General features: G+C 45.3%; 1 protein-coding gene across 1 annotated transcript in view; it reads right to left on the bottom strand.

Annotated features, from left to right (window-relative positions):
• Window positions 1-396: 396 nt before the first annotated feature.
• ADGB (androglobin) overlaps window positions 397-24,637 on the bottom strand; it is a 591,174-nt gene continuing 566,933 nt past the window's right edge. Inside the window, exon 35 of the mRNA XM_069769164.1 lies at window positions 397-717. Within this exon, the coding sequence (XP_069625265.1) occupies window positions 694-717 (24 nt within the window). The 3' untranslated portion in view covers window positions 397-693. The remainder of the gene's footprint in view (window positions 718-24,637) is intronic.

Below are 24,637 nucleotides of genomic sequence, written 5' to 3'. Positions count from 1 at the left end.
TTGATGAGGTTGTGAAAGTGTGTGTTGTTATGCACAATTACATCCTGGCAAAAGAGCGACCCAACTTAGAACCTGAGGAACCTGTTACATTGCATCATTACCAAAATCACCCTCTGAGGACTACAGTGTAAGTAGCCCAGATGAGGGATAAGTTTGCTGCATACTTCTTTTCTGATAATGGACGTGTGGCATGGCAAGACAGAATGGATCAAGCCGCTAAGTATGTACCTGCAATGTAAAAATGTACCTGTGATGTAAAAATGTACCTGTAATGTTTACTGAATTAAATAATAAAATATCTGTACTAAAATACCCATTACAAGTTCCCTCAACAATACAATACACACATGTGTTTGCTGCGGCGGCACTTAAAGAGACAAAGAAAACACAGATATTGTGCAAAGAAAATACACATTTATTTAAGAAAAAAATGGGTTTAGGATTGAGGTCTTTCTGAGGGTGAGATGTGGTGGACCTTGGGGGTGTGGAGCTATGAGGATTGGGTGGTAGTTGATGAGGGAGGGGTTACAGGGGAAAGGACAACAAATTGAAGGATTGGATCATGGATACACCTAAATAACATGGGAATGTGACAGTTTTCTTGTGTAGGGTGTCTTGCATTGAAATCTGCTTCAATGACCCGGGTACTGTGTTCACCAGACATCAACACAATTTCTATCCATTCCTCATGTGTTAACCTCTGCGACATGTCAATGGCTGTAAACAAACAGAAACTTGTAAATAACTCATGAAAGAATAAAGTTACATTAAAGCCAAGCACACCATTGTTTTTCTTGTGAAATTCTCAATAAGTTTAATGTGTCACATCACCCTCTTCCCATTGGAAAAAATAAAGTTGGATCCAAAATGGCAGACTTCAAAATGGCCACCATGGTCACCACCCATCTTGAAAAGTTTTCCCCCTCCCAGATACTAATGTGCCACAAACCGGAAGTTGATATCACCAAACATTCCTATTTTATTTAGGTGTATCCATATACCTGGACCACCCTGTACATCGCCTTATGCTCTTCGGTGTGACAGTTATCGATAGCAGTTATCGATAATTGCTGCAATCTAGGAGGAACAAATTTCTTGAACTGAGAAACCTTCGTTTATCACAATCAGTGTGGTAGATGGCTACATGCTTGAGCTGAGTTGTGTCTCAGTCCTTGGGAGAACAACGAAGAACTGGAGCTGCAGCAAAAAGTCTACAGAGGCAAAACTTTGCAGGGACAGATTGTCACATTTGATGAAGGATGCCTAGTGATCTACTCTGTACTGCAAGGGAAACTGAATGACATTGGGAGATGAGCCAGATGTCCAGCTACATGTGTTCCATTGACATCATGCCACCACTCTCAAAACCTATCATTGTACAATGCTAATGGACACTGGAATAGAGGCCTATCCTGTTCACTGATGAGTCTGTCATTTTTCTTGGATTCAGTAATGGGATTGAAAACCATGTGGGCTCAACCATAAAACGTACGTCCATGGATCAATAGCTGATACAGAAGAGGGCTCGTGTGCAAGAATAATAAACGGGCCATTTGCCGTCCAAAGCCTTATCACATTGCACAGTTCTACTGATTTGGAGGTGGAGTTGGTCAGCATATCTCTTAGGCCCTTTCGTGGCTGTACAAGTTGCACCAATATTTCTGCACTTGCCTGGGATTATGGCATAGGGCGGCATAATGTATGGTAAGCAGACCACTCTAATCTTCTTTTCAGGTATACATACAGCTGGGAATTACATCGATTTGGTTGTGAACTAGTCATATGGCCATTTCTCCTAAGTGACACAGGAGCCTTTTTCCAAATGACAATGCCAGACTACATCATTTGCAGACATTGCAGAGAGTTGCAAGTTCTATTGCAGCTAAAGAAAAAGTGTATTTAAATCATATGATATAGTGAGTGTGAAAGAGCTTGCAAGTAATTGTTTTAAGTGTGATTTGCCTTAAGTGTGTGACTTGTGATTCGGTGACTTTGTATACAGGAAGTTTAGAAGGGATTAACTTGTACTGAATCACTGTACGTATTTAGTTGGTTATTTACGTATTAGTATTTCTCTCTTGTGCAATTCCTATTAGGAAAATGTGCTACATTATTGACAGTCCAATCCAGTGTAAATATTGTTGCAGCATGCAATCCTTTAACAATAGTTTAAGAGTGCATATTGCTGTGTGAGATGTGTACATTTGAAAGCCCAGGTACTGGATTTAAATGAACAGCTGGTAACACTGAAATCATAGAAAATATGGAAAGGAGTTTGCTGATCATGCAGGAAGTACTCGCAGGGGTAGATGTGGAGGATGATCGTAGTGTAGAGCTTCAGGACAGTGAGGCAGCTGGCTGGGTAACACTTAAAAGGCACAGTAGAAGGAAGAGTGTCGGTGAGGCTGGTCCTAATCTGGTGCACCCCAACAAGTTTGCTAAGTTAGCAGATGAGGGGGTGTCAGTACAGGGGTAGCACTGCTGTAGCAAGACATGACCTCTCAAAGCAAGGGTAGTGTCTGCTCAGGTAAGGAGAGAAATAGGAAAGCAGGGCTGGCCAGACAGGTGCTGTAATAGGGGACTTCGTTATTGGTGGAACATATAGGGCAATCTGTCTTAAAGACAGGGAGCACTGAACGGTGAATTGTCTTTCTGGTGCTCGAGTTTGGCACATCGCTGATCGGGTTCACAGTTACTGGGATGGGCTGGGGAGAACCCAGCAGTCATGATGCACATTGGTAGCAAATACAAAGTTAGTGGTACGTGGAAGGTCCTTAAAGATGATTTCAGGAAATTAAGCTGCAAGCTTATAATAAGGACTTTAAGAGTAATATTTTCTGAAAAATTGCCTGGACAATGTGCCATGCCAGAGAGGCATCGAAAGATTAGGGAGGTGAATAATTGGCTCAACAATCAGTGTAGGAAGGAGAGTTTGGAGTTTCTGGAGAACTGAGAGAATTTCTCTGTTGGCTAAAGGCTCAACACTAGAGATGGGCTGCAGCACCTGAATGGGGAGGGAGCAGCTGTGCTGGGTGAAAAAAGGCTAGAAGGTTGGAGGAGTGTATTAAACTAGGGACTGGGTGCAGGGCAATTACTGTACAGCTGAGGGTAGATGGTGTAGTTACCTGGGCATAAGTAATAAAATTGTGGGTGACATGAGGGAAGGGATTGGGACAGTAAACACATTAAGCAGGAATAGGGGTACATAGAAATTCATAAAGTGCATGCAAACTAATGCCAGAAGCCTCACCAACAAAATGCAGGAATTTGAATTAATATTGTTGGAAGAAAATTATAATATATGGTATAATACATGGTGATGATAATGGAGACATGCTGGATGAAAGCTATGACTGTGCTATTAATTCTATTAATTTAGAGGGCTCATAGTCTGTTCATGAATAACCAAACAAATAAGTGAGGGGGTTGTTTATATGTGAAATCATGCCTAAAACCTAGCCTGTATGATAATATGTGTGAGGCTAATGAAAATGTAGAGACCCTGTGCGGCTAGATAAGGGGAGAGAGAAAGAGTAAAGGTACCGTCACACATAACGATATCGTTAACGATATCGTTGCTTTTTGAGACGTAGCAACGATATCGTTAACGAAATCGTTATGTGTGACAGCGACCAACGATCAGGCCTCTGCTGTGAGATCGTTGGTCGCTGGGGAAAGTCCAGAACTTTATTTAGTCGCTGGATCTCCCACTGACATCGCTGAATCGGCGTGTGTGACGCCGATTCAGCGATGTCTTCACTGGTAACCAGGGTAAACATCGGGTTACTAAGCGCAGGGCCGCGCTTAGTAACCCGATGTTTACCCAGGTTACCAATGTAAAAGTAAAAAAAAAAACACTGCATACTTACATTCTTGTCACGTTCCTCAGCGTCAGCTTCCCTGCGTCCCCCAGTGTCAGCGCCGGCCGGCCGTAAAGCAAAGCACAGCGGTGACGTCACCGCTCTGCTTTCCGGCAAGCGTGCTTACACAGAGCAGGGAAGCTGAGGCCGGGGGACGCGACAGGAATGTAAGTATGTAGTGTTTTTTTTTTACTTTTACAATGGTAACCAGGGTAAACATCGGGTTACTAAGCGCGGCCCTGCGCTTAGTAACCCGATGTTTACCCTGGTTACCCGGGGACTTCGGGATCGTTGGTCGCTGGAGAGCTGTCTGTGTGACAGCTCTCCAGCGACCAAACAGCGACGCTGCAGCGATCGGCATTGTTGTCTAGATCGCTGCAGTGTCGCTAAGGCTGGAGTCACACAAGCGAGTTTTACAGACGTATGAGTGCAGAAAATACATCCGTAAAACACGCCTAACAAACGTCACAATTATTCTCTCATTTGTATAAACTCATTTGTTCAGACTGGCCTACCGCCTCAATGCATTAACCTAACGATCCCTGTGTGGCCTATTTATAATAAAAAAAAAAAAAAAAAAAAGGTTCCTCGCATCATGTTCTCATACACTTTATGCAGTATTAGCCCTCTGTGTCTGTACTGCTACATACTTAGGCAGGTAACTGGTTCATGCAGCTTTACATGAACACCTGAGCCTTACACTATAGCTGGTCCGAATAACTAAAGCAATTGTTACCATCCACCTCTCATGTCTCCCATTTTCCCCATAGTTTGTAAGCTTGCGAGCAGGGCCCTCACTCCTCCTGGTATCTGTTTTGAACTGTATTTCTGTTATGCTGTAATGTCTATTTTCTGTACAAGTCCCCTCTATAATTTGTAAAGCGCTGCGGAATATGTTGGCGCTATATAAATAAAATTATTATTATTATTATTATTATTATTATTATTCTCTATGCCCCTGCTCCTATCTGCCGTATTTTACTGATCAGTATTATACGGCTTTCTACGGCCGTAGAAAATCGCAGCATGCTGCGTTTGTCACCGTATTGCGCCAAAAAAATGCCAATGAAAGTCTATGGAAGCCAGAAAAATACGGATTACACATGGACCAGCAGTGTGACTTGCGAGAAATATGCAGCGGTGTTAGAGAGAAAAGCCGGCAATTCAGTGTGGTGTACAGTAAAATCACACTGACAGCTTACAGTAGAATAGGTAGAATAAATGTGTACACATAGAATAGGTATATATGTATATATATGTCAGTGAGACACATATATGTATATATATTATTACTTCATACAGCGCTAGGTAGCTTTAAAGCCGGTAATTCAATTGCCGGCTTTTGCTATCTCCTTCCTAAACCCGACATGATATGAGACATGGTTTACATACAGTAAACCATCTCATATCACGTTTTTTTTTGCATATTCCACACTACTAATGTTAGTAGTGTGTGTATGCAAAATTTGGCCATTCTAGCTATTAAATTAAAGGGTTAAATGGCAGAAAAAATTGGCGTGGGCTCTCGCGCAATTTTCTCCGCCAGAGTAGTAAAGCCAGTGACTGAGGGCAGATATTAATAGCCTGGAGAGGGTCCATGGTTATTGGCCCCCCCCTGGCTAAAAACATCTGCCCCCAGCCACCCCAGAAAAGGCACATCTGTAAGATGCGCCTATTCTGGCACTTGGCCACTCTCTTCCCTTTCCCGTGTAGCGGTGGGATATGGGGTAATGAAGGGTTAATGCCACCTTGCTATTGTAAGGTGACATTAAGCCAAATTAATAATGGAGAGGCGTCAATTATGACACCTATCCATTATTAATCCAATACTAGTAAAGGGTTAAAAAAAACACACACATTATTTTAATTAAATAAAAACAAAGGTTGTTGTAATATTTTATTCTACGCTCAATCCAATCACTGAAGACCCTCGATCTGTAACAAAAAAAAATAATAAACCAACAATATCCATACCTTCCGCAGATCTGTAACGTCCAACGATGTAAATCCATCTGAAGGGGTTAAAATATTTTGCAGCCACGAACTCTGCTAATGCAGCGTTGTTCCTGGCTGCAAAACCCCGGGGAATGAAGGTAAAGTAGGTCAATGACCTATATTTACATTCATTTGCGGTGAGGCGCCCTCTGCTGGTTGTTCCTAGATCGTGGGAACTTTCCTAGAAAGCTCCCAGGCTCGAGTTCATATGAGGACAACCAGCAGAGGGCGCCTCTTATGAACTTGAGCCTGGGAGCTTTCTAGGAAAGTTCCCACGATCTAGGAACAACCAGCAGAGGGCGCCTCACCGCAAAGGAAGGTAAATATAGGTCATTGACCTACTTTACCTTCATTCCCCGGGGTTTTGCAGCCACGAACAACGCTGCATTAGCAGAGCTCCTTGCTGCAAAATATTTTAACCCCTTCAGATGGATTTACATCGTGGGACTTTACAGATCTGCGGAAGGTATGTATATTGTTGGTTTTTTTGCTTTTTTTTGTTACAGATCGAGGGTCTTCAGTGAGTGGATTGAGCGTAGAATACAATATTACAACAACCTTTGTGATTTTTTCATTAAAATACTTTTTAATAATGTGTTTGTGTATTTTTTAACCCTTTACTAGTATTGGATTAATAATGGATAGGTGTCATAATTGACGCATCTCCATTATTAATTTGGCTTAATGTCACCTTACAATAGCAAGGCGGTATTAACCCTTCATTACCCCATATCCCACCGCTACACGGGAATGGGAAGAGAGTGGCCAAGTGCCAGAATAGGCGCATCTTCCAGATGTGCCTTTTCTGGGGTGGCTGGGGGCGGATGTTTTTAGCCGGGGGGGGGGGGGGCAATAACCGTGGACCCTCTCCAGGCTATTAATATCTGCCCTCAGTCACTGGCTTTACTACTCTGGCAGAGAAAATTGCGCGGGAGTCCACGCCAATTTTTTCAACCATTTAACCCTTTAATTTAATAGCTAGAACGGCCAAATTTTGCATATACACACAACTAACATTAGTAGTGTGGAATACGCAAAAAAAAGGTGATATGAGATGGTTTACTGTATGTAAACCAGGTCTCATATCATGTCTGGTTTTTTAAGGAGATAGCAAAAGCCGGCAATTGAATTACCGGCTTTAAAGCTATCTAGCGCTGTATGAAGTAATAATATATATACATATATGTGTCTACTGACATATATATATATATATACAGTGTGGCAAAAAAGTATTTAGTCAGTCAGCAATAGTGCAAGTTCCACCACTTAAAAAAATGAGAGGCGTCTGTAATTTACATCATATGTAGACCTCAACTATGGGAGACAAACTGAGAAAAAAAAATCCAGAAAATCACATTGTCTGTTTTTTTATCATTTTTTTTGCATATTATGGTGGAAAATAAGTATTTGGTCAGAAACAAACAATCAAGATTTCTGGCTCTCACAGACCTGTAACTTCTTCTTTAAGAGCTCCTCTTTCCTCCACTCATTACCTGTAGTAATGGCACCTGTTTAAACTTGTTATCAGTATAAAAAGACACCTGTGCACACCCTCAAACAGTCTGACTCCAAACTCCACTATGGTGAAGACCAAAGAGCTGTCAAAGGACACCAGAAACAAAATTGTAGCCCTGCACCAGGCTGGGAAGACTGAATCTGCAATAACCAACCAACTTGGAGTGAAGAAATCAACAGTGGGAGCAATAATTAGAAAATGGAAGACATACAAGACCACTGATAATCTCCCTCGATCTGGGGCTCCACGCAAAATCCCACCCCGTGGGGTCAGAATGATCACAAGAACGGTGAGCAAAAATCCCAGAACCACGCGGGGGGACCTAGTGAATGAACTGCAGAGAGCTGGGACCAATGTAACAAGGCCTACCATAAGTAACACACTACACCACCATGGACTCAGATCCTGCAGTGCCAGACGTGTCCCACTGCTTAATCCAGTACATGTCCGGGCCCGTCTGAAGTTTGCTAGAGAGCATTTGGATGATCCAGAGGTGTTTTGGGAGAATGTCCTATGGTCTGATGAAACCAAACTGGAACTGTTTGGTAGAAACACAACTTGTCGTGTTTGGAGGAAAAAGAATACTGAGTTGCATCCATCAAACACCATACCTACTGTAAAGCATGGTGGTGGAAACATCATGCTTTGGGGCTGTTTCTCTGCAAAGGGGCCAGGACGACTGATCCGGGTACATGAAAGAATGAATGGGGCCATGTATCGTGAGCTTTTGAGTGAAAACCTCCTTCCATCAGCAAGGGCATTGAAGATGAAACGTGGCTGGGTCTTTCAACATGACAATGATCCAAAGCACACCGCCAGGGCAACGAAGGAGTGGCTTCGTAAGAAGCATTTCAAGGTCCTGGAGTGGCCTAGCCAGTCTCCAGATCTCAACCCTATAGAAAACCTTTGGAGGGAGTTGAAAGTCCGTGTTGCCAAGCGAAAAGCCAAAAACATCACTGCTCTAGAGGAGATCTGCATGGAGGAATGGGCCAACATACCAACAACAGTGTGTGGCAACCTTGTGAAGACTTACAGAAAACGTTTGACCTCTGTCATTGCCAACAAAGGATATATTACAAAGTATTGAGATGAAATTTTGTTTCTGACCAAATACTTATTTTCCACCATAATATGCAAATAAAATGTTAAAAAAACAGACAATGTGATTTTCTGGATTTTTTTTTCTCAGTTTGTCTCCCATAGTTGAGGTCTACCTATGATGTAAATTACAGACGCCTCTCATCTTTTTAAGTGGTGGAACTTGCACTATTGCTGACTGACTAAATACTTTTTTGCCCCACTGTATATATAGACAGTATATATGTTTTTTTTTTCTACACATGGATCCTTTGTATAGCCGTATGTTGGTTTTGCAAGCCTGCGAGAAAAACACGCAGTACGGATGCCATACGGATTACATACGGAGGATGCCATGCACAAAATACGCTGACACACCCTGCCTACGGAGGAGCTACGGACCACTTTTTTGGGGACTTTTCAGCGTATTACGGCCGTAATATACGGACCGTATTGTCTTACTCTGAGTGTGACTCCAGCCTAAATGTGACGGTACATTAACAAAATACTGATAAGGGTATGATAATTGTATGTTCTACAGTGCAAAAATTTAAAATAACCAATAAATTTCGTTCAACTTCACAATTGTGTTCCACTTGTTGATTCTTCACCAAAAATTTTCATTTGGTTTCTTTATGTTTGAAGCATGATATGTGGGAAAAGGTTGAAAAGTTCCTGGGAGCCGAATACTTTCGCAAGGCACTGTACCTCCCTCCTTCTCTAGCCTAACTGCAGATTATATCTAACTAGATGGTGGCCTGATTCTAACGCATCGGGTATTCTAGAATATGCATGTCAACGTAGTATATTGCACAGCCCACGTAGTATATTGCCCATCCACGTAGTATATTGCCCAACCATGTAGTTTATTGCCCAATGTCACGATATGGTATGAAATATCATAAGTAGTTCTCTAGCCTGTGTGGGCTAAGCCCCCTTCTTGGAGTAACAGTTTGTAGCTGCAAATTCCTGGCTTTCCTTCTCAGAGAGTGTGGGGGTTAGAAGTTTTATGGCCGAACGGAATTTACGACTGGCATTTCCTGTGTAAGCTCTTGTCCAGCTAGAACAGGAAAAATGGCTCCAAAAATTCATGAAAGATTCTTTGTTTAGTTTTTGTTAGATATTAGGCAAACGATTTAAGCTAGAAATACGAAAATATATATTCGTAGTCCCACTCGGTGTAGGTACCCATCCCTTTAAACTCGGGTTTCTAACTCCATCTGGTAAAGAAGTAGGGATTTCTCTGTAAATAGGTATCACAGATAGGACATATTTGATCTCATTAGAATGCTCACGTTAATCTGAGATGAATGATGAGCTTTTTAGGACGCTGACATGTTTTGTAGTGAAGTTATAGAAATCAGAGGAAATAGTTTAAAGTTTCCTCAGAATGTAGAGAGAGGAGGGTCTGGATAAGCCAGCCTTTCTGTGATTTCACAGCCTTAATGTTTTAAGTGTCTGGCAGGCTCTGAGGAGTTTTCTTTTTGCTGATTTCTCCTTCTGGACTGCTTTGTCCTATTGTCCTGGAAGAGCTGGTACATCCCATGGACTGGGATGTATGGAAACTGCACTAGCCTGGATGCCTGCAATGCTTTTAATATGTGAGTGTTATCTTTTCTCATTTATTCCCTTTATGTTATAATTACCCTTGTACATATTTGCAATTGTCTCATGTATAACATCTTTATAAACTATTTTTTATAAGGCACTGCCTAGTTATTTTGAATGGGATATACTATTATATATTAGTTCTTCTCCATGCTCTAAAAGCCGTACCCTGTCTCTGAAGGGAAATACGCTACTGTTACTGTTGTGTTGGGTTAGCTTCGGACCCGTTTAATCGAAGCTGGTGGCAGCGAAAGTGTGCTGACGGTTGGATTATGCTGAAGCAACTGCGGGTTTGATAATTATTGTTCCTGCCTGTGTGGGAGTAGTTATCGCGTCGCTGCAGCGTGCCCAATAGCCAGTACATAGCAGGCAGCCTTTCTGGCGACTAATTACCCAGGGTGCAGTACCTAATCTGACCTGAGAGTAAGGGGGGCGCCAGAGAGCTGCAAGTGTTAAGTGGAACTGTAAGCGGGATATACATAAATCCCTGCAGTTCGTGGTATATAGAAAGCAGTGGGATACCTAGAATAAGCCCCTGCTGTAAACTAAGAGGTCAATAGCCTTGTGTGTGGTTTTTCATCACATTGTTAGCAGTGGAGGGATAACTAAGATAAGCCCCCCTGCACATGTGATAGCCGTCTGTTGGCCTAAAGTCACCCTGATCCGTGACGTAGGGGTGACGGTCACGGTGTGACTCCTGACCCATTGGTGGCAGCGGTCAGGGGAATCGTGACAAATTGGTGGCAAGGCGGTGGGATATCTTAGAGCATTAGTGATTTGGTTTGAGTAATCATTCCTCTCACTAAAAACTTGCAGAAAGTTCTTGCGAGGACTCTGCGCAAATAAGTTTGGAGAACGAACTCGGTGCTTTTTAGTTGTGAGACAATTGCGTACTGGTAATTATCCCTTCCCTTTCTCTTCGTTTTTCTATCCTATCTTTTATTTGGCAACCATGGTTGTGCTGGGAGAAACCTTCTATGAGCAGCAGACCAGAGACACCCTTGTCGCCTTATGCAAGTCACAGCACATTGACTCTGCAAGCAAAAACAAAGCCCAACTGGTCGCAGATCTGGTGCAATGGGAAGCCGCTCGAGACCAATCTCAGAGCTCAGAGGCCGCAGAAGCCAGCACAAGCGAACATGGTGGAACATGGTGCTGCAGCAGAGGTCCAACCACTGAATGCTGGCCCTGTTAGCAATCCGGGCGAATTGGACCCACACCTGCAGGCGGCCTTGAAAGAATTCCCCATTGACGACCATGAGGGACGTCGGCAGCTGATTCAGCAATACCGGCAGGAGGCCCGAGCTGAGAGAGAGGCCCGAGCTGAGAGAGAGGCACAGGCCCAGCGAGCCGAGCGGCAAGCTGAGCGGGAGTACCAGCTGCAGTTAGCCCGACTGCAAATGCAGGGGTTGTCTCAGACCAACCGTGAGCCTAGCAGCGCTCAGACACCGAAGCCCCGGCCTGATCACTTTCCTGTTATGGAGAAGGACGGAGATTTGGACACTTTTCTGCGGGCCTTTGAGAAAGCCTGCAGACAGTACCGGCTGCCTACAGATGAATGGGCCCGATACCTGACACCAGGGCTGAAAGGTAAAGCTCTGGAGGCGTTTGCTGCCCTCCCTCAAGAACAAGATGGAGACTATGAGGCCATCAAGCAGGCCCTGATAGCCAAGTACCAGCTTACACCCGAGGTGTACCGTAGAAAGTTCCGGACCCTCCAACGTGGCCCACACGACAGTTACAGTGATGTGGTGCATGGACTGGGGACCCACTTTGACCAGTGGACCCAAGGACTGTCAGTGACCACCTTTGCACAGCTGCGAGACCTGATGATCAAAGACCAGTTCTTTCATCTTTGCCCAGCTGAGGTACGACAGTTCGTGATGGACAGAGAACCCAAAGACGTGACGAAAGCAGCACAGATTGCCGATGCCTATGAGGCCAACCGTAGATCGGAAGTGCGGAAGCCAGTCACCACCAGCTGGAGAGGGGGTAAGCCTGCAACCAACGCCAGTACCCCTGCCAGCCAACACACCAGAGGTCCTGTCCCCGTGGCCAACAGCACCAGACCTACCACCGAACCTCGCAAGTGTTACACCTGCCATCAGACTGGTCATATCAGTCCCTCCTGCCCAACCAAGCAGAAGAACACCCCAGCCAAGGGCCCAGGGCCTAATGCAGCAGTTCTTTTGGTGGGGGGTGTGGTTGGGAGGGTGTGTGACAACGTACAGCACGTCACGGTGGGAGGCCATGTTGCTACAGGCCTCAAGGACACCGGGGCTGAGCGAACCCTCATCCGACCCGAACTGGCGGCCCCTGAAGAAACCATTCCGGGGAAAACCCTAACTGTCACTGGGATTGGGGGCATCAGCTGTCCCTTACCAATGGCCCGGGTTTTTATTGATTGGGGTGCTGGGAGCGGGGTGAAGGAAGTGGGGCTGTCTGATAATTTGCCCACTGATGTGTTGTTGGGGACTGATTTGGGGAGACTGGTTGCATACTACGTTCCTGACACCCCTTCCCAATCTACTAATGAGGGTAAAGTCAACCCTGATGATGATGATGATAGGAGATCGCATGTGTTACCTGACCATGCTTTATCTTGTAATGATGCATCTAATAACCATTTTTTTCCTAGGATTGATGGTGAAAATGTTGTGCCTGTGCCAGCTGAACCTGATAATGATTTTTCTGTGAAGGTTAATGTGTCCATAGGTACAGGCGTGCCCAGCCACGTCGCTCTGCGGAGTGAGACGGCTGAGGAACCCCTAACAGGGGCAAGTGTCGGTGCTACAGGAAATGGGGAGATGCATGGGAACCGTGAGGAAGGTGACGCCATGAAAGTGACCAGTGCCACCGAGGAAGGTAACTGGCCCATAAGTAGCACTGCCCCTGGAGTGTTGGGGGTGGATGGGGAGGTAGAGCCCATAGCAGCGCCGGCTGATGGGCCTGTAGAAACCCCCGGGGAGACAGCCTATGTAGCTGCTGTCACCCGCAGTCAGAGTGCCCGGAACGCAGATAACTGTCTGCCTTCCGGACCCTCCTCAGTCATCACTGTGACTGAACCAGAGGTGGACCCAGAGCAGGTCCAAGAGGGTTCCCGTGGGGAAGGGACCCTGACGTCGCTTTTGGCTTCCCCTAGCCAGGAGTTTCAGGCCGCTCTGCACACAGATGCGAGCCTAGAGAGTTTGAGACAACTTGCCGAGACGCCCACCTCCGTGACTGATAAGGAGAAGGTGTTCTGGGAACAAGGAAGGTTGTACCGGGAGACAGTACCCGGAGAATCACAAAAGGAGTGGTTGAGGGAAAGACAGCTGGTCGTCCCGCAGCAATTCCGGGGTGAGTTGTTGCGGATTGCCCATGAGATCCCGCTAGCTGGACACTTGGGGATCAGCAAAACTAAGGCCCGGCTGTCTCAACACTTCTATTGGCCTAAGATGGGGACAGATGTGTCAAACTACTGCCGCTCCTGTATCACTTGTCAAAGAGTGGGGAAGGCGGGGCCTGCTCTTAAGGCTCCCCTGATCCCTTTGCCAGTGATAGAGGAGCCTTTCCAGAGGATCGCGGTGGACATTGTGGGCCCGCTGGCCGTCCCCAGCAGCTCTGGAAAGCAATACATCCTTACTGTGGTAGACTACGCTACCCGGTACCCAGAGGCAGTAGCTCTGTCCTCAACTAGGGCAGATAAGGTGGCAGATGCCCTGTTGGCCATCTTTTCACGTGTAGGATTTCCCAGGGAAATGCTTACTGATCAAGGGACCCAATTTATGTCTCGCCTAATGGAGGCTCTCTGTAAGAGAATGCAGGTTAAGCACCTGGTATCGAGTGCGTATCACCCACAGACCAATGGCTTGTGTGAACGCTTCAATGGTACCCTCAAACAGATGCTACGCATGCTGGTTGAGACTCAAGGGCGCGACTGGGAGCGGTACCTCCCACACCTGTTGTTCGCTTACCGAGAGGTTCCGCAGGCCTCGACGGGGTTCTCCCCCTTCGAGCTCCTGTATGGCAGGCGAGTTCGGGGACCCCTTGGGTTGGTAAGAGAATCCTGGGAAGAGGAGCCGAACCCTTCTGAAGTGTCCATAGTGGAGTATGTCATGCGCTTCCGTGACAAGATGCAGACCTTGACGCAGTTGGTGCATGACAACATGACGCAGGCTCAGGCTGATCAGAAGCACTGGTACGACCAGAACGCCCGGGAGCGGACCTACCACGTGGGTCAAAAGGTGTGGGTGCTGGTCCCCGTACCAACGGATAAGCTTCAGGCAGCCTGGGAGGGCCCGTACGTCGTCCACCAACAGCTCAACCCGGTCACTTACGTGGTCACGCTTGACCACGCTCGGGGTAGGCGAAAGGCCTTTCACATCAACAGGATGAAGGCTCATCACGAACGTGAACCTTTCGTTCTACCGGTCTGCAGCTTGCCCGAAGACGGTGAGGAAGACACCCTCCTGGACTTGCTGGCCCAAGCCAAGGCCAATGGGTCCATCGAGGATGTAGAGGTAAGCGCCTCGTTAACTGAACCCCAGCGGGTGCAGTTGCAAACCACACTGGAACCTTTCCGGGTCGTGTTCTCCAACCGACCTGGGAGGAGTGAGTTAGCAGTCCACGAGGTGGACACCGGGAATCACGCCCCACTACGGCGAACACCCTATCGAATCTCTGACCAGGTGCAGCAGACTATGCGCCAAGAGATCGATGAGATGTTACAGCTGGGGGTGATTCGAAGGTCAAAGAGCGCGTGGGCATCGCCTGTAGTTCTCGTGCCAAAGAAGGACCGGACCACACGGTTCTGCGTGGACTACAGGGGGCTCAACGCCATCACAGCCTCGGATGCGCACCCAATGCCGCGCATCGAGGAGCTGCTTGAGAAGTTAGCTGGCGCAAATTACCTAACAATAATGGATCTGAGTCGAGGATACTGGCAGATTCCCCTGAGCCCCGAGGCGCAGGAAAAGTCCGCCTTTATCACACCCTTTGGACTGTATGAGTCCACGGTCATGCCCTTCGGCATGAAGAATGCCCCTGCCACTTTCCAGCGGATGGTCAACCTCCTGCTTCAGGGACTGGAGAAGTACGCCGTGGCGTACTTGGATGACATTGCCATCTTCAGTCTCTCCTGGGAGGAACACCTGCAGCATCTCGAGGAGGTGCTCAGGCGAATCCACCAAGCAGGACTGACTATCAAGCCGGGAAAGTGCCAGATGGGCATGAGGGAGGTTCACTACCTGGGGCACCGGGTAGGCGGGAACACCCTGAAGCCAGAGCCTGACAAAGTGGGAGTGATCGTGAACTGGCCCACTCCCGTGACCAAGAAACAGGTGATGTCCTTCTTGGGCACTGCAGGGTACTATAGGCGCTTCGTAAAGCACTATAGTAGCCTGGCAAAACCTTTGACGGACCTCACCAGGAAGAAGCTACCTCACATTGTCAACTGGACAGATGGCTGTGAGGGGGCCTTCCAGGCGTTGAAAACCGCACTGTGCAACGCCCCTGTGTTGAAAGCAGTCGACAGCAGTCGACCGTTCTTGGTGCAGACCGACGCCAGCGAGTTTGGCCTTGGTGCTGTGCTCAGCCAGGTTAACTCGGAGGACCAAGAGCACCCCGTGTTATACCTGAGCCGGAAACTTTTGCCGAGGGAAGTGGCCTACTCCACAATTGAGAAGGAGTGCCTGGCCATAGTCTGGGCCCTGCAGCGCTTGCAGCCCTACTTGTATGGTCACACTTTCACTGTGGTGACCGACCACAACCCTCTTCGCTGGCTAAATGCCATGTGTGGAACCAACGGCAGGTTGCTACGCTGGAGCCTTGCCCTTCAGCAGTTTGACTTCACCATTGAACATAAAACGGGCAAAGAGCATGGGAATGCAGATGGACTCTCCCGCCAGGGTGAACCTACTGAGGTGCCCATGGAGGCATACCGTGGGGTACTGCCTCCCTAGCGCACACCAAAAGGGGGAGGTGTCACGATATGGTATGAAATATCATAAGTAGTTCTCTAGCCTGTGTGGGCTAAGCCCCCTTCTTGGAGTAACAGTTTGTAGCTGCAAATTCCTGGCTTTCCTTCTCAGAGAGTGTGGGGGTTAGAAGTTTTATGGCCGGACGGAATTTACGACTGGCATTTCCTGTGTAAGCTCTTGTCCAGCTAGAACAGGAAAAATGGCTCCAAAAATTCATGAAAGATTCTTTGTTTAGTTTTTGTTAGATATTAGGCAAACGATTTAAGCTAGAAATACGAAAATATATATTCGTAGTCCCACTCGGTGTAGGTACCCATCCCTTTAAACTCGGGTTTCTAACTCCATCTGGTAAAGAAGTAGGGATTTCTCTGTAAATAGGTATCACAGATAGGACATATTTGATCTCATTAGAATGCTCACGTTAATCTGAGATGAATGATGAGCTTTTTAGGACGCTGACATGTTTTGTAGTGAAGTTATAGAAATCAGAGGAAATAGTTTAAAGTTTCCTCAGAATGTAGAGAGAGGAGGGTCTGGATAAGCCAGCCTTTCTGTGATGTCACAGCCTTAATGTTTTAAGTGTCTGGCAGGCTCTGAGGAGTTTTCTTTTTGCTGATTTCTCCTTCTGGACTGCTTTGTCCTATTGTCCTGGAAGAGCTGGTACATCCCATGGACTGGGATGTATGGAAACTGCACTAGCCTGGATGCCTGCAATGCTTTTAATATGTGAGTGTTATCTTTTCTCATTTATTCCCTTTATGTTATAATTACCCTTGTACATATTTGCAATTGTCTCATGTATAACATCTTTATAAACTATTTTTTATAAGGCACTGCCTAGTTATTTTGAATGGGATATACTATTATATATTAGTTCTTCTCCATGCTCTAAAAGCCGTACCCTGTCTCTGAAGGGAAATACGCTACTGTTACTGTTGTGTTGGGTTAGCTTCGGACCCGTTTAATCGAAGCTGGTGGCAGCGAAAGTGTGCTGACGGTTGGATTATGCTGAAGCAACTGCGGGTTTGATAATTATTGTTCCTGCCTGTGTGGGAGTAGTTATCGCGTCGCTGCAGCGTGCCCAATAGCCAGTACATAGCAGGCAGCCTTTCTGGCGACTAATTACCCAGGGTGCAGTACCTAATCTGACCTGAGAGTAAGGGGGGCGCCAGAGAGATGCAAGTGTTAAGTGGAACTGTAAGCGGGATATACATAAATCCCTGCAGTTCGTGGTATATAGAAAAGCAGTGGGATACCTAGAATAAGCCCCTGCTGTAAACTAAGAGGTCAATAGCCTTGTGTGTGGTTTTTCATCACATTGTTAGCAGTGGAGGGATAACTAAGATAAGCCCCCCTGCACATGTGATAGCCGTCTGTTGGCCTAAAGTCACCCTGATCCGTGACGTAGGGGTGACGGTCACGGCGTGACTCCTGACCCATTGGTGGCAGCGGTCAGGGGAATCGTGACACCCAACCACGTAATATATTGCCCAGTCACATACTATATTGCCCAGCTACATAGTATATTGCCCAGTGACGTAGTATATCGCCCAGCCACATAGCATATTGCCCAGCCTCGTAGTATATTGCCCAGTCACGTAGTATATTGCCCAGTCACGTAGTATATTGCCAGTGACGTAGTATATTGCCCAGCCACATAGTATATTGCCCAGCCACATAGTATATTGCACAGCGACGTAGTATACAGCACAGAGCCACGTTGCATACAGCACAGACACGTAGTATACTGCCCAGTCACGTAATATATTGGCCAGTCATGTAGTATATTGCCCAGCCATGTAGTATATTGCCCAGCCACGTATGTAACAGGTTAAAAAAGACTTAAAATCTACTATATAATTGTCTAAGGGTCACTTCCATCTTTCTGTCTGTCTGTCTGTCCTTCTGTCTGTCACGGATATTCATTGGTCGCGGCCTCTGTCTGTCATGGAATCCAAGTCGCTGATTGGTCTCGCCAGCTGCCTGTAATGACTGCCATGACCAATCAGCAATGGCCACAGTCCGATTAGTCCCTCCCCTGCAGTCAGCGCCCTGCAGTCACTGCTCACACAGGGTTAATGCCAGCGGTCACGGACCGCCACTATTAACGCATCGGGTATTCTAGAATATGCATGTCCACGTAGTATATTGCACAGCCCACGTAGTATATTGCCCAGCCACGTAGTATATTGCCCAGCCACATAGTATATTGCCCAGCCACGTAGTATATTGCCCAGCCACGTAGTATATTGCCCAGTCACGTAGTATATTGCCCAGCCACGTAGTATATTGCACAGCCCATGTAGTATATTGCCCAGCCATGTAGTATATTGCCCAACCACATAGTATATTGCCCAACCGCGTAGTATATTGGCCAACTACGTAGTATATTGCCCAGGCACGTAGTATATTGCCCAGTTATGTAGTATATTGCCCAGTGACGTAGTATATTGCCCAGTGACGTAGTATTTTGCCCAGTCACATAGTATATTGCCCAGTCACGTAGTATATTGCCCAGTCACGTAGTATACAGCACAGAGCCACGTAGTATATTGCACAGCGACGTAGTATACAGCACAGATCCACGTAGTATATTGGCCAGTCACGTAGTATATTGCCCAGCTGCGTAGTATATTGCCCAGCCATGTATGTCACAGGTTAAAAAACAAAAAATAAACATATACTCACCTTCCGAGGGCCCCTTGTAGTTCTGTCACAGAACTACACGCAAGCTCAAGACTTTTGATGTAAGTATAGAAGCTTTGAAAATGTCTTTTTGTCTTTGCAGTCTGTATTCTGTACTAATTTTTTTCTGTTCACTGTAAATCTCCAAATATAATGGAAGTGGCAGAAAATATCCCCACAAAACAAATACATAAATACTTAACCCTCATCATTTTTCATGGTTTTTCTACCTCACAACCTGGAATTTCACAGTTTTTTTGAGGGTTTGCATCAGTTCATGTAAAGAACATGCCTAAAACTGTGAATGTTTAGTATTCTTTTTATTCTGAAGCAAACTGCAAATTGTGCAAAATAGCTGAAAACTTCAGTGTGCATAACTATTCACCATCCTAAAGTCAGTACTTTGGAGAGCCTCCTTTCGTGGCAATTATAGCTGCAAGTTGCTTTGGATAAGTCTCTATGAGCTTTCCATATCTTGCCACTGGAATTTTTGCCCATTCCTCAAGGCAAAACTGCTCCAGCTCCTTCAAGTTTGATAGTTTCCTCTGGTGAACAGCAATCTTCAAGTCTGACCACATATTGTCAATCGGACTCAGGTTTAGGCTTTGACTAGGCCACTCCAAAACATTTACATGTTTTCCCTTAAACCACTTGAGTATTGCATTTGCAGTATGCTTTGGATCATTGGCTTGTTGGAAGGTATACCTCCATCCCATTCTCAAATCACTGACATATTAGAAAAAAAGACAAGGCATTTCTGGAATAGAGGAGGTGCACAAGTAGGATACCAAATCCATCATCAATATCGTAAGAAATTTGGCACTCTGCTTGGTGTATTCAACAAAAGCATTTATTGACAGTGGCAAAATCCAGAAAAAAATAGAGATATTGGTCACTAAAGACCTCCATGAGTTGTCAGGATAGCGGAAAGCTAAGAACTGCAGCGCCAGGTTTGAATCTGCGGTGTACACTGGTTAGACAGGAACTGCCTATTGGCTAATATTAGGTCTAGCAGTGCACCTCCTTCATGTTTGGCCCTGAACCAGTTTTGAAAGGTAATTGTCTTTCATTGTTGTCAAAAACCTATTTCTTTTGCTGAACCTGCAGATTTCTGCTCCCAAATTTATATAAAGATAGTTGAAGTCCCCCATAATAATGACTTCTCCCTGATTTACTGCCTCATCTACAGTGGCTTGTGAAAGTATTCAACTCCTTGGCCTTTTACTTATTTTGTTTCTTTACAACCTGTCTAAGTTGGTGAAGTGAAGTGAGAAAAATATAAGCATAACAAAAATGTATGTGATCAAATAACTAAAAATTTGAATGTGCATATGTATTCACCCCTTTTGCCATGAAGCTTCTAAAAATTTCTGATGCAAGTAATTGCCTTCATAAGTCACAGGCTAAGTGAAAGGAAGTCCACCTTTGTGCAATCCAAGTGTCACATGGTCTGTTAGTGTATACACCCACAGATCACAGAGGCTGCAACACTATTAAGCAAGAGACACCACTAACCAAACAGCAACATGGAGACCAAGGAGATCTCCAGTCAGCGACAAAGTTGTTGAGAAGTACAAGTCAGGCTTAGGTTCTAAAAAAAAATCCAATCTCTGATGATCCACCAGAGCACCGTCAAATTCATTATTATCAAATGTAAAGAACATGGTACCACAACAAACCTGCCAAGAGAGGGCCGACCACCAAAAATCTCAGCCTGGGCAAGGAGGGCATTAATCAGAGGCAACACAGAGACCAAAGGTAACACTGAAGGAGCTGCAGAGTTTCCAAGCAGAGACTGAAGTATCTGTCCATGTGACCATAATAAACCATATACTCCATTGAGGTGGCCTTTATGACAGAGTGGACAAAAAAAGCCTTTACTTCCACACAAAAATTGTAAGACTCATTTAGAGTTTGCCAAAAGGCATGTGGGAGACTCCTCAAATGTATGGAGGAAGGTGCCGTGGTCAGATGAGACCAAAATTAAACTTTTGAACCCGAAATTTAAACTTTATGCCTGGCGCCAAAGAAACACAGCTCATCACCCAAGGAGCACCATCCCCACAGTGAAACGTGGTGGCAGCATCATGCTGGATTTTTTTTTCATCAGCAGGCACAGGGTAAATGGTCTGAGTTGTGAGGAAGATGGATGGTGCAAAATACAGGAATATTCTTGAGCAAAACCTGTTTCAGTCTGTCAGTGATTTGAAACTTGGCACTCTGCTTGGAGTATTCAACAAAAGCATTTAGTGACAGTGGCAAAATCCAGAATAAAAATGAAATGTTTCAGTCACTAAAGACCTTCATCAGCCTGGAAGAGGTAATTTACACAAAGTGATCAAAGATGATTTCTCAACAACAAGGCATCTGATATGTGCCATACAGGGATGACTTTTTTCAGCATCCTATAACCTGTATGCCTATCTTAATAGTTTAGATAGGTCAAATGTGGTGACAGATTCCCTGATAGAGAGACCATTATTTTTTAATATTGACAGATTCCATATTAACAGGGTCTGTAACACGGGACTGTGTGCATAGCAAATGTGGTGCCAATATCCACAAAGACAGCAAAATCTGAGCCTGGAAATTATAGGCCAGAAAGCTTAACCTCTACGGTGGGTAAAATACTTGACGGTTTACTAAGAGATGCTATCCTGGAGAATAAGACTAACGCCATTACAGGTGTTTATGGGGGATTGGTACTGCCAAACTAATGTTATCTGGTTCTATGAGGAGGCAAGTTCCAGACCGGACCAGGGAAAGGCAGTGCATGTTGTCTGTGTGGACTTTTCAAAGGAGTTTGGTATTGCGTCAAACCAAAGGTTGGTACATAGAAAGAGAATAATGGGAGTAGGGGAAAATATGTGTAACTGTGTTAAAAACTGGTGCAGTGATAGGAAACAAAGAGCGGTTATTAATGGTACACACTTAGATTGGGTAACAGTTAACAGTGGGGGTACCACAGGGGTCAATATTGGGCCCTCTTCTTTTTAACATATTTATTAATGACCATGCAGGGAGCTTACAGACTAGAATTTCGGTATTTGCAGACGGTACTAAACTCTGTGGAGTAATCAACACTGAGGAGGATAATTTAATATTACAGACGGATATATGGAACATGGAGGCTTGAGCTGAAAAATGGCAATTGAAGTTTAAAGTAGATAAATGTAAGGTTATGCACTTGGGCAAATGAATTAAAATGTATAATTGAGCACTAAATTGTATAACACTGGTTAAAACTGTCACTGAAAAAAAACTTGGGTGTATGGGTGGACAGCAATCTCAACTTTAGTGATCAGTGCCAGGCAACTAAGGCTAATAAAATAATGAAATATATTAAAGAGGCATAGATGCTCTTGGTGAGAATATAGACGCTTCTGGCATTGCCTATTGGTCATGAGTGGCTTGACACAAGGAATACGAAACTTGTAGCCCATGTCAGGATACGTCTGTGTGTGGTGGCTCTTGAAGCAATGACTCCAGCAGCAGTCCACTCCTTGTGAATCTCCCCCAAATTTTTGAATGGCCATTTCTTAACAATCCTTTCAAGGCTGCGGTTATCCCGGTTGCTTGTGCATCTTTTTCTATCACAATTTTTCCTTCCACTCAACTTTCCATAAATATGCTTGGATACAGCTCTCTGTGAACAGCCAGCTTCTTTAGAAATGACCTTTTATGGCTTACTCTCCTTGTGGAGTGTGTCAATGACTGCTGTTATGACCTGGTGGTCAGGACAATAATGGACCTGGTGGTTATGAGCACACGGAATGACCTGATAGTTACTGATAATAAAGGACGAGCTCTGGGACGTGGGAACTCTGCTGACCGCAATCCCTAATCCTATCAAACACACTAGAAATAGCCGTGGATTGCGCCTAACGCTCCCTATGCAACTCGGCACAGCCTAAGGAACTAGCTAGCCCTGAAGATAGAAAAATAAAGCCTACCTTGCCTCATAGAAATTCCCCAAAGGAAAAGGCAGCCCCCCACATATAATGACTGTGAGATGAAAATACAAACACAGAGATGAAATAGATTTAGCAAAGTGAGGCCCGACTTACTGAACAGACCGATGATAGGAAAGGTTACTTTGCGGTCAGCACAAAAAAACCTACAAAAAGACCACACAGAGGGCGTAAAAAGACCCTCCGCACCGACTCACTGAGCAAACAAATCAGACAGCAACGGCAAAGGATACCGAAATTTGACTGTAATTTTATTAAGAAGGCGGTACTCAATACAAGGTCTCAAAGAACCATCCTTCTTGGCCACAAAAAAGAACCCTGCTCCTAACGGTGATGACGACGGGCGAATATGGCCTTTCTCCAAGGATTCCTTTATATAACTCCGCATAGCGGCGTGTTCTGGCACAGATAAATTGAACAATCGGCCCTTAGGAAACTTACTACCAGGAATCAAATTAATTGCACAATCGCAATCCCTATGAGGAGGTAGGGCACTGGCTTTGGGCTCATCAAATACATCCCGATAATCCGACAAAAACTCTGGAACTTCAGAAGGAGTGGAAGACGAAATAGACAAAAATGGAACATCACCATGTACCCCCTGGCAACCCCAGCTGGACACAGACATAGATTTCCAGTCCAATACTGGATTATGAACCTGTAGCCATGGCAACCCCAAAACGACCACATCATGCAGATTATGCAACACCAGAAAGCGGATATCCTCCTGATGTGCAGGAGCCATGCACATGGTCAATTGGGTCCAGTACTGAGGCTTATTCTTGGCCAAAGGCGTAGCATCAATTCCTCTTAATGGAATAGGATACTGCAAGGGCTCCAAGAAAAAACCACAGCACCTAGCAAACTTCAAGTCCATCAAATTCAGGGCAGCGCCTGAATCCACAAATGCCATAACAGAATAGGATGACAAAGAGCAAATCAGAGTAACGGACAATAGAAATTTACACTGTACCGTACCAATGGTGGCAGACCTAGCGAACCGCTTAGTGCGCTTAGGACAATCGGAGATAGCATGAGTGGAATCACCACAGTAAAAACATAGCCCATTCCGACGTCTGTGTTCTTGCCGTTCAGCTCTGGTCAAAGTCCTATCACATTGCATAGGCTCAGGCCCATGCTCAGATAGTACCGCCAAATGGTGCACAGCTTTACGCTCACGCAAGCGTTGATCGATCTGAATGGCCAAGGACATAGACTCATTCAGACCAGCAGGCATGGGAAATCCCACCATGACATCCTTAAGGGCTTTAGAGAGACCCTTTCTGAAGATTGCTGCCAGGGCACATTCATTCCACTGAGTGAGCACAGACCACTTTCTAAACTTCTGACAATATATCTCCGCTTCATCCTGACCCTGACACAGAGCCAGCAGGATTTTCTCTGCCTGATCCACTGAATTAGGTTCGTCATAAAGCAATCCAAGCGCCAGGAAAAACGCATCAACATCACGCAATGCCGGATCTCCTGGCGCAAGGGAAAATGCCCAGTCTTGAGGGTCACCACGTAACAAAGAAATAATGATCTTTACTTGTTGAACAGGGTCACCTGAGGAGCGAGGATTCAAGGCAAGAAACAATTTACAATTATTTTTGAAATTCAAGAACTTAGATCTATCACCAAAAAACAAATCAGGAATTGGAATCCTAGGCTCCGACATTGGATTCTGAACCACAAAATCTTGAATGTTTTGTACCCTTGTAGTGAGATTATCCATCCAAGAGGACAGACCTTGAATATCCATGTTTACACCTGTGTCCTGAACCACCCAGAGGTAAAGGGGAAAAGAGAGACAAAACACACTGCAAAGAAAAAAAAATGGTCTCAGAACTTCTCTTATCCCTCTATTGAGATGCATTAGTACTTTGGCCACCTGTACTGTTATGACCTGGTGGTCAGGACAATAATGGACCTGGTGGTTAAGAGCACACGGAATGACCTGATAGT

The sequence above is a fragment of the Ranitomeya imitator genome, chromosome 5 (assembly GCF_032444005.1).
Source record: "Ranitomeya imitator isolate aRanImi1 chromosome 5, aRanImi1.pri, whole genome shotgun sequence".
NCBI classification, from domain to species: Eukaryota; Metazoa; Chordata; class Amphibia; order Anura; family Dendrobatidae; genus Ranitomeya; species Ranitomeya imitator.
Note: the sequence above shows the minus strand (reverse complement) of the source record. Positions and strands in the feature narration are given on the sequence as shown.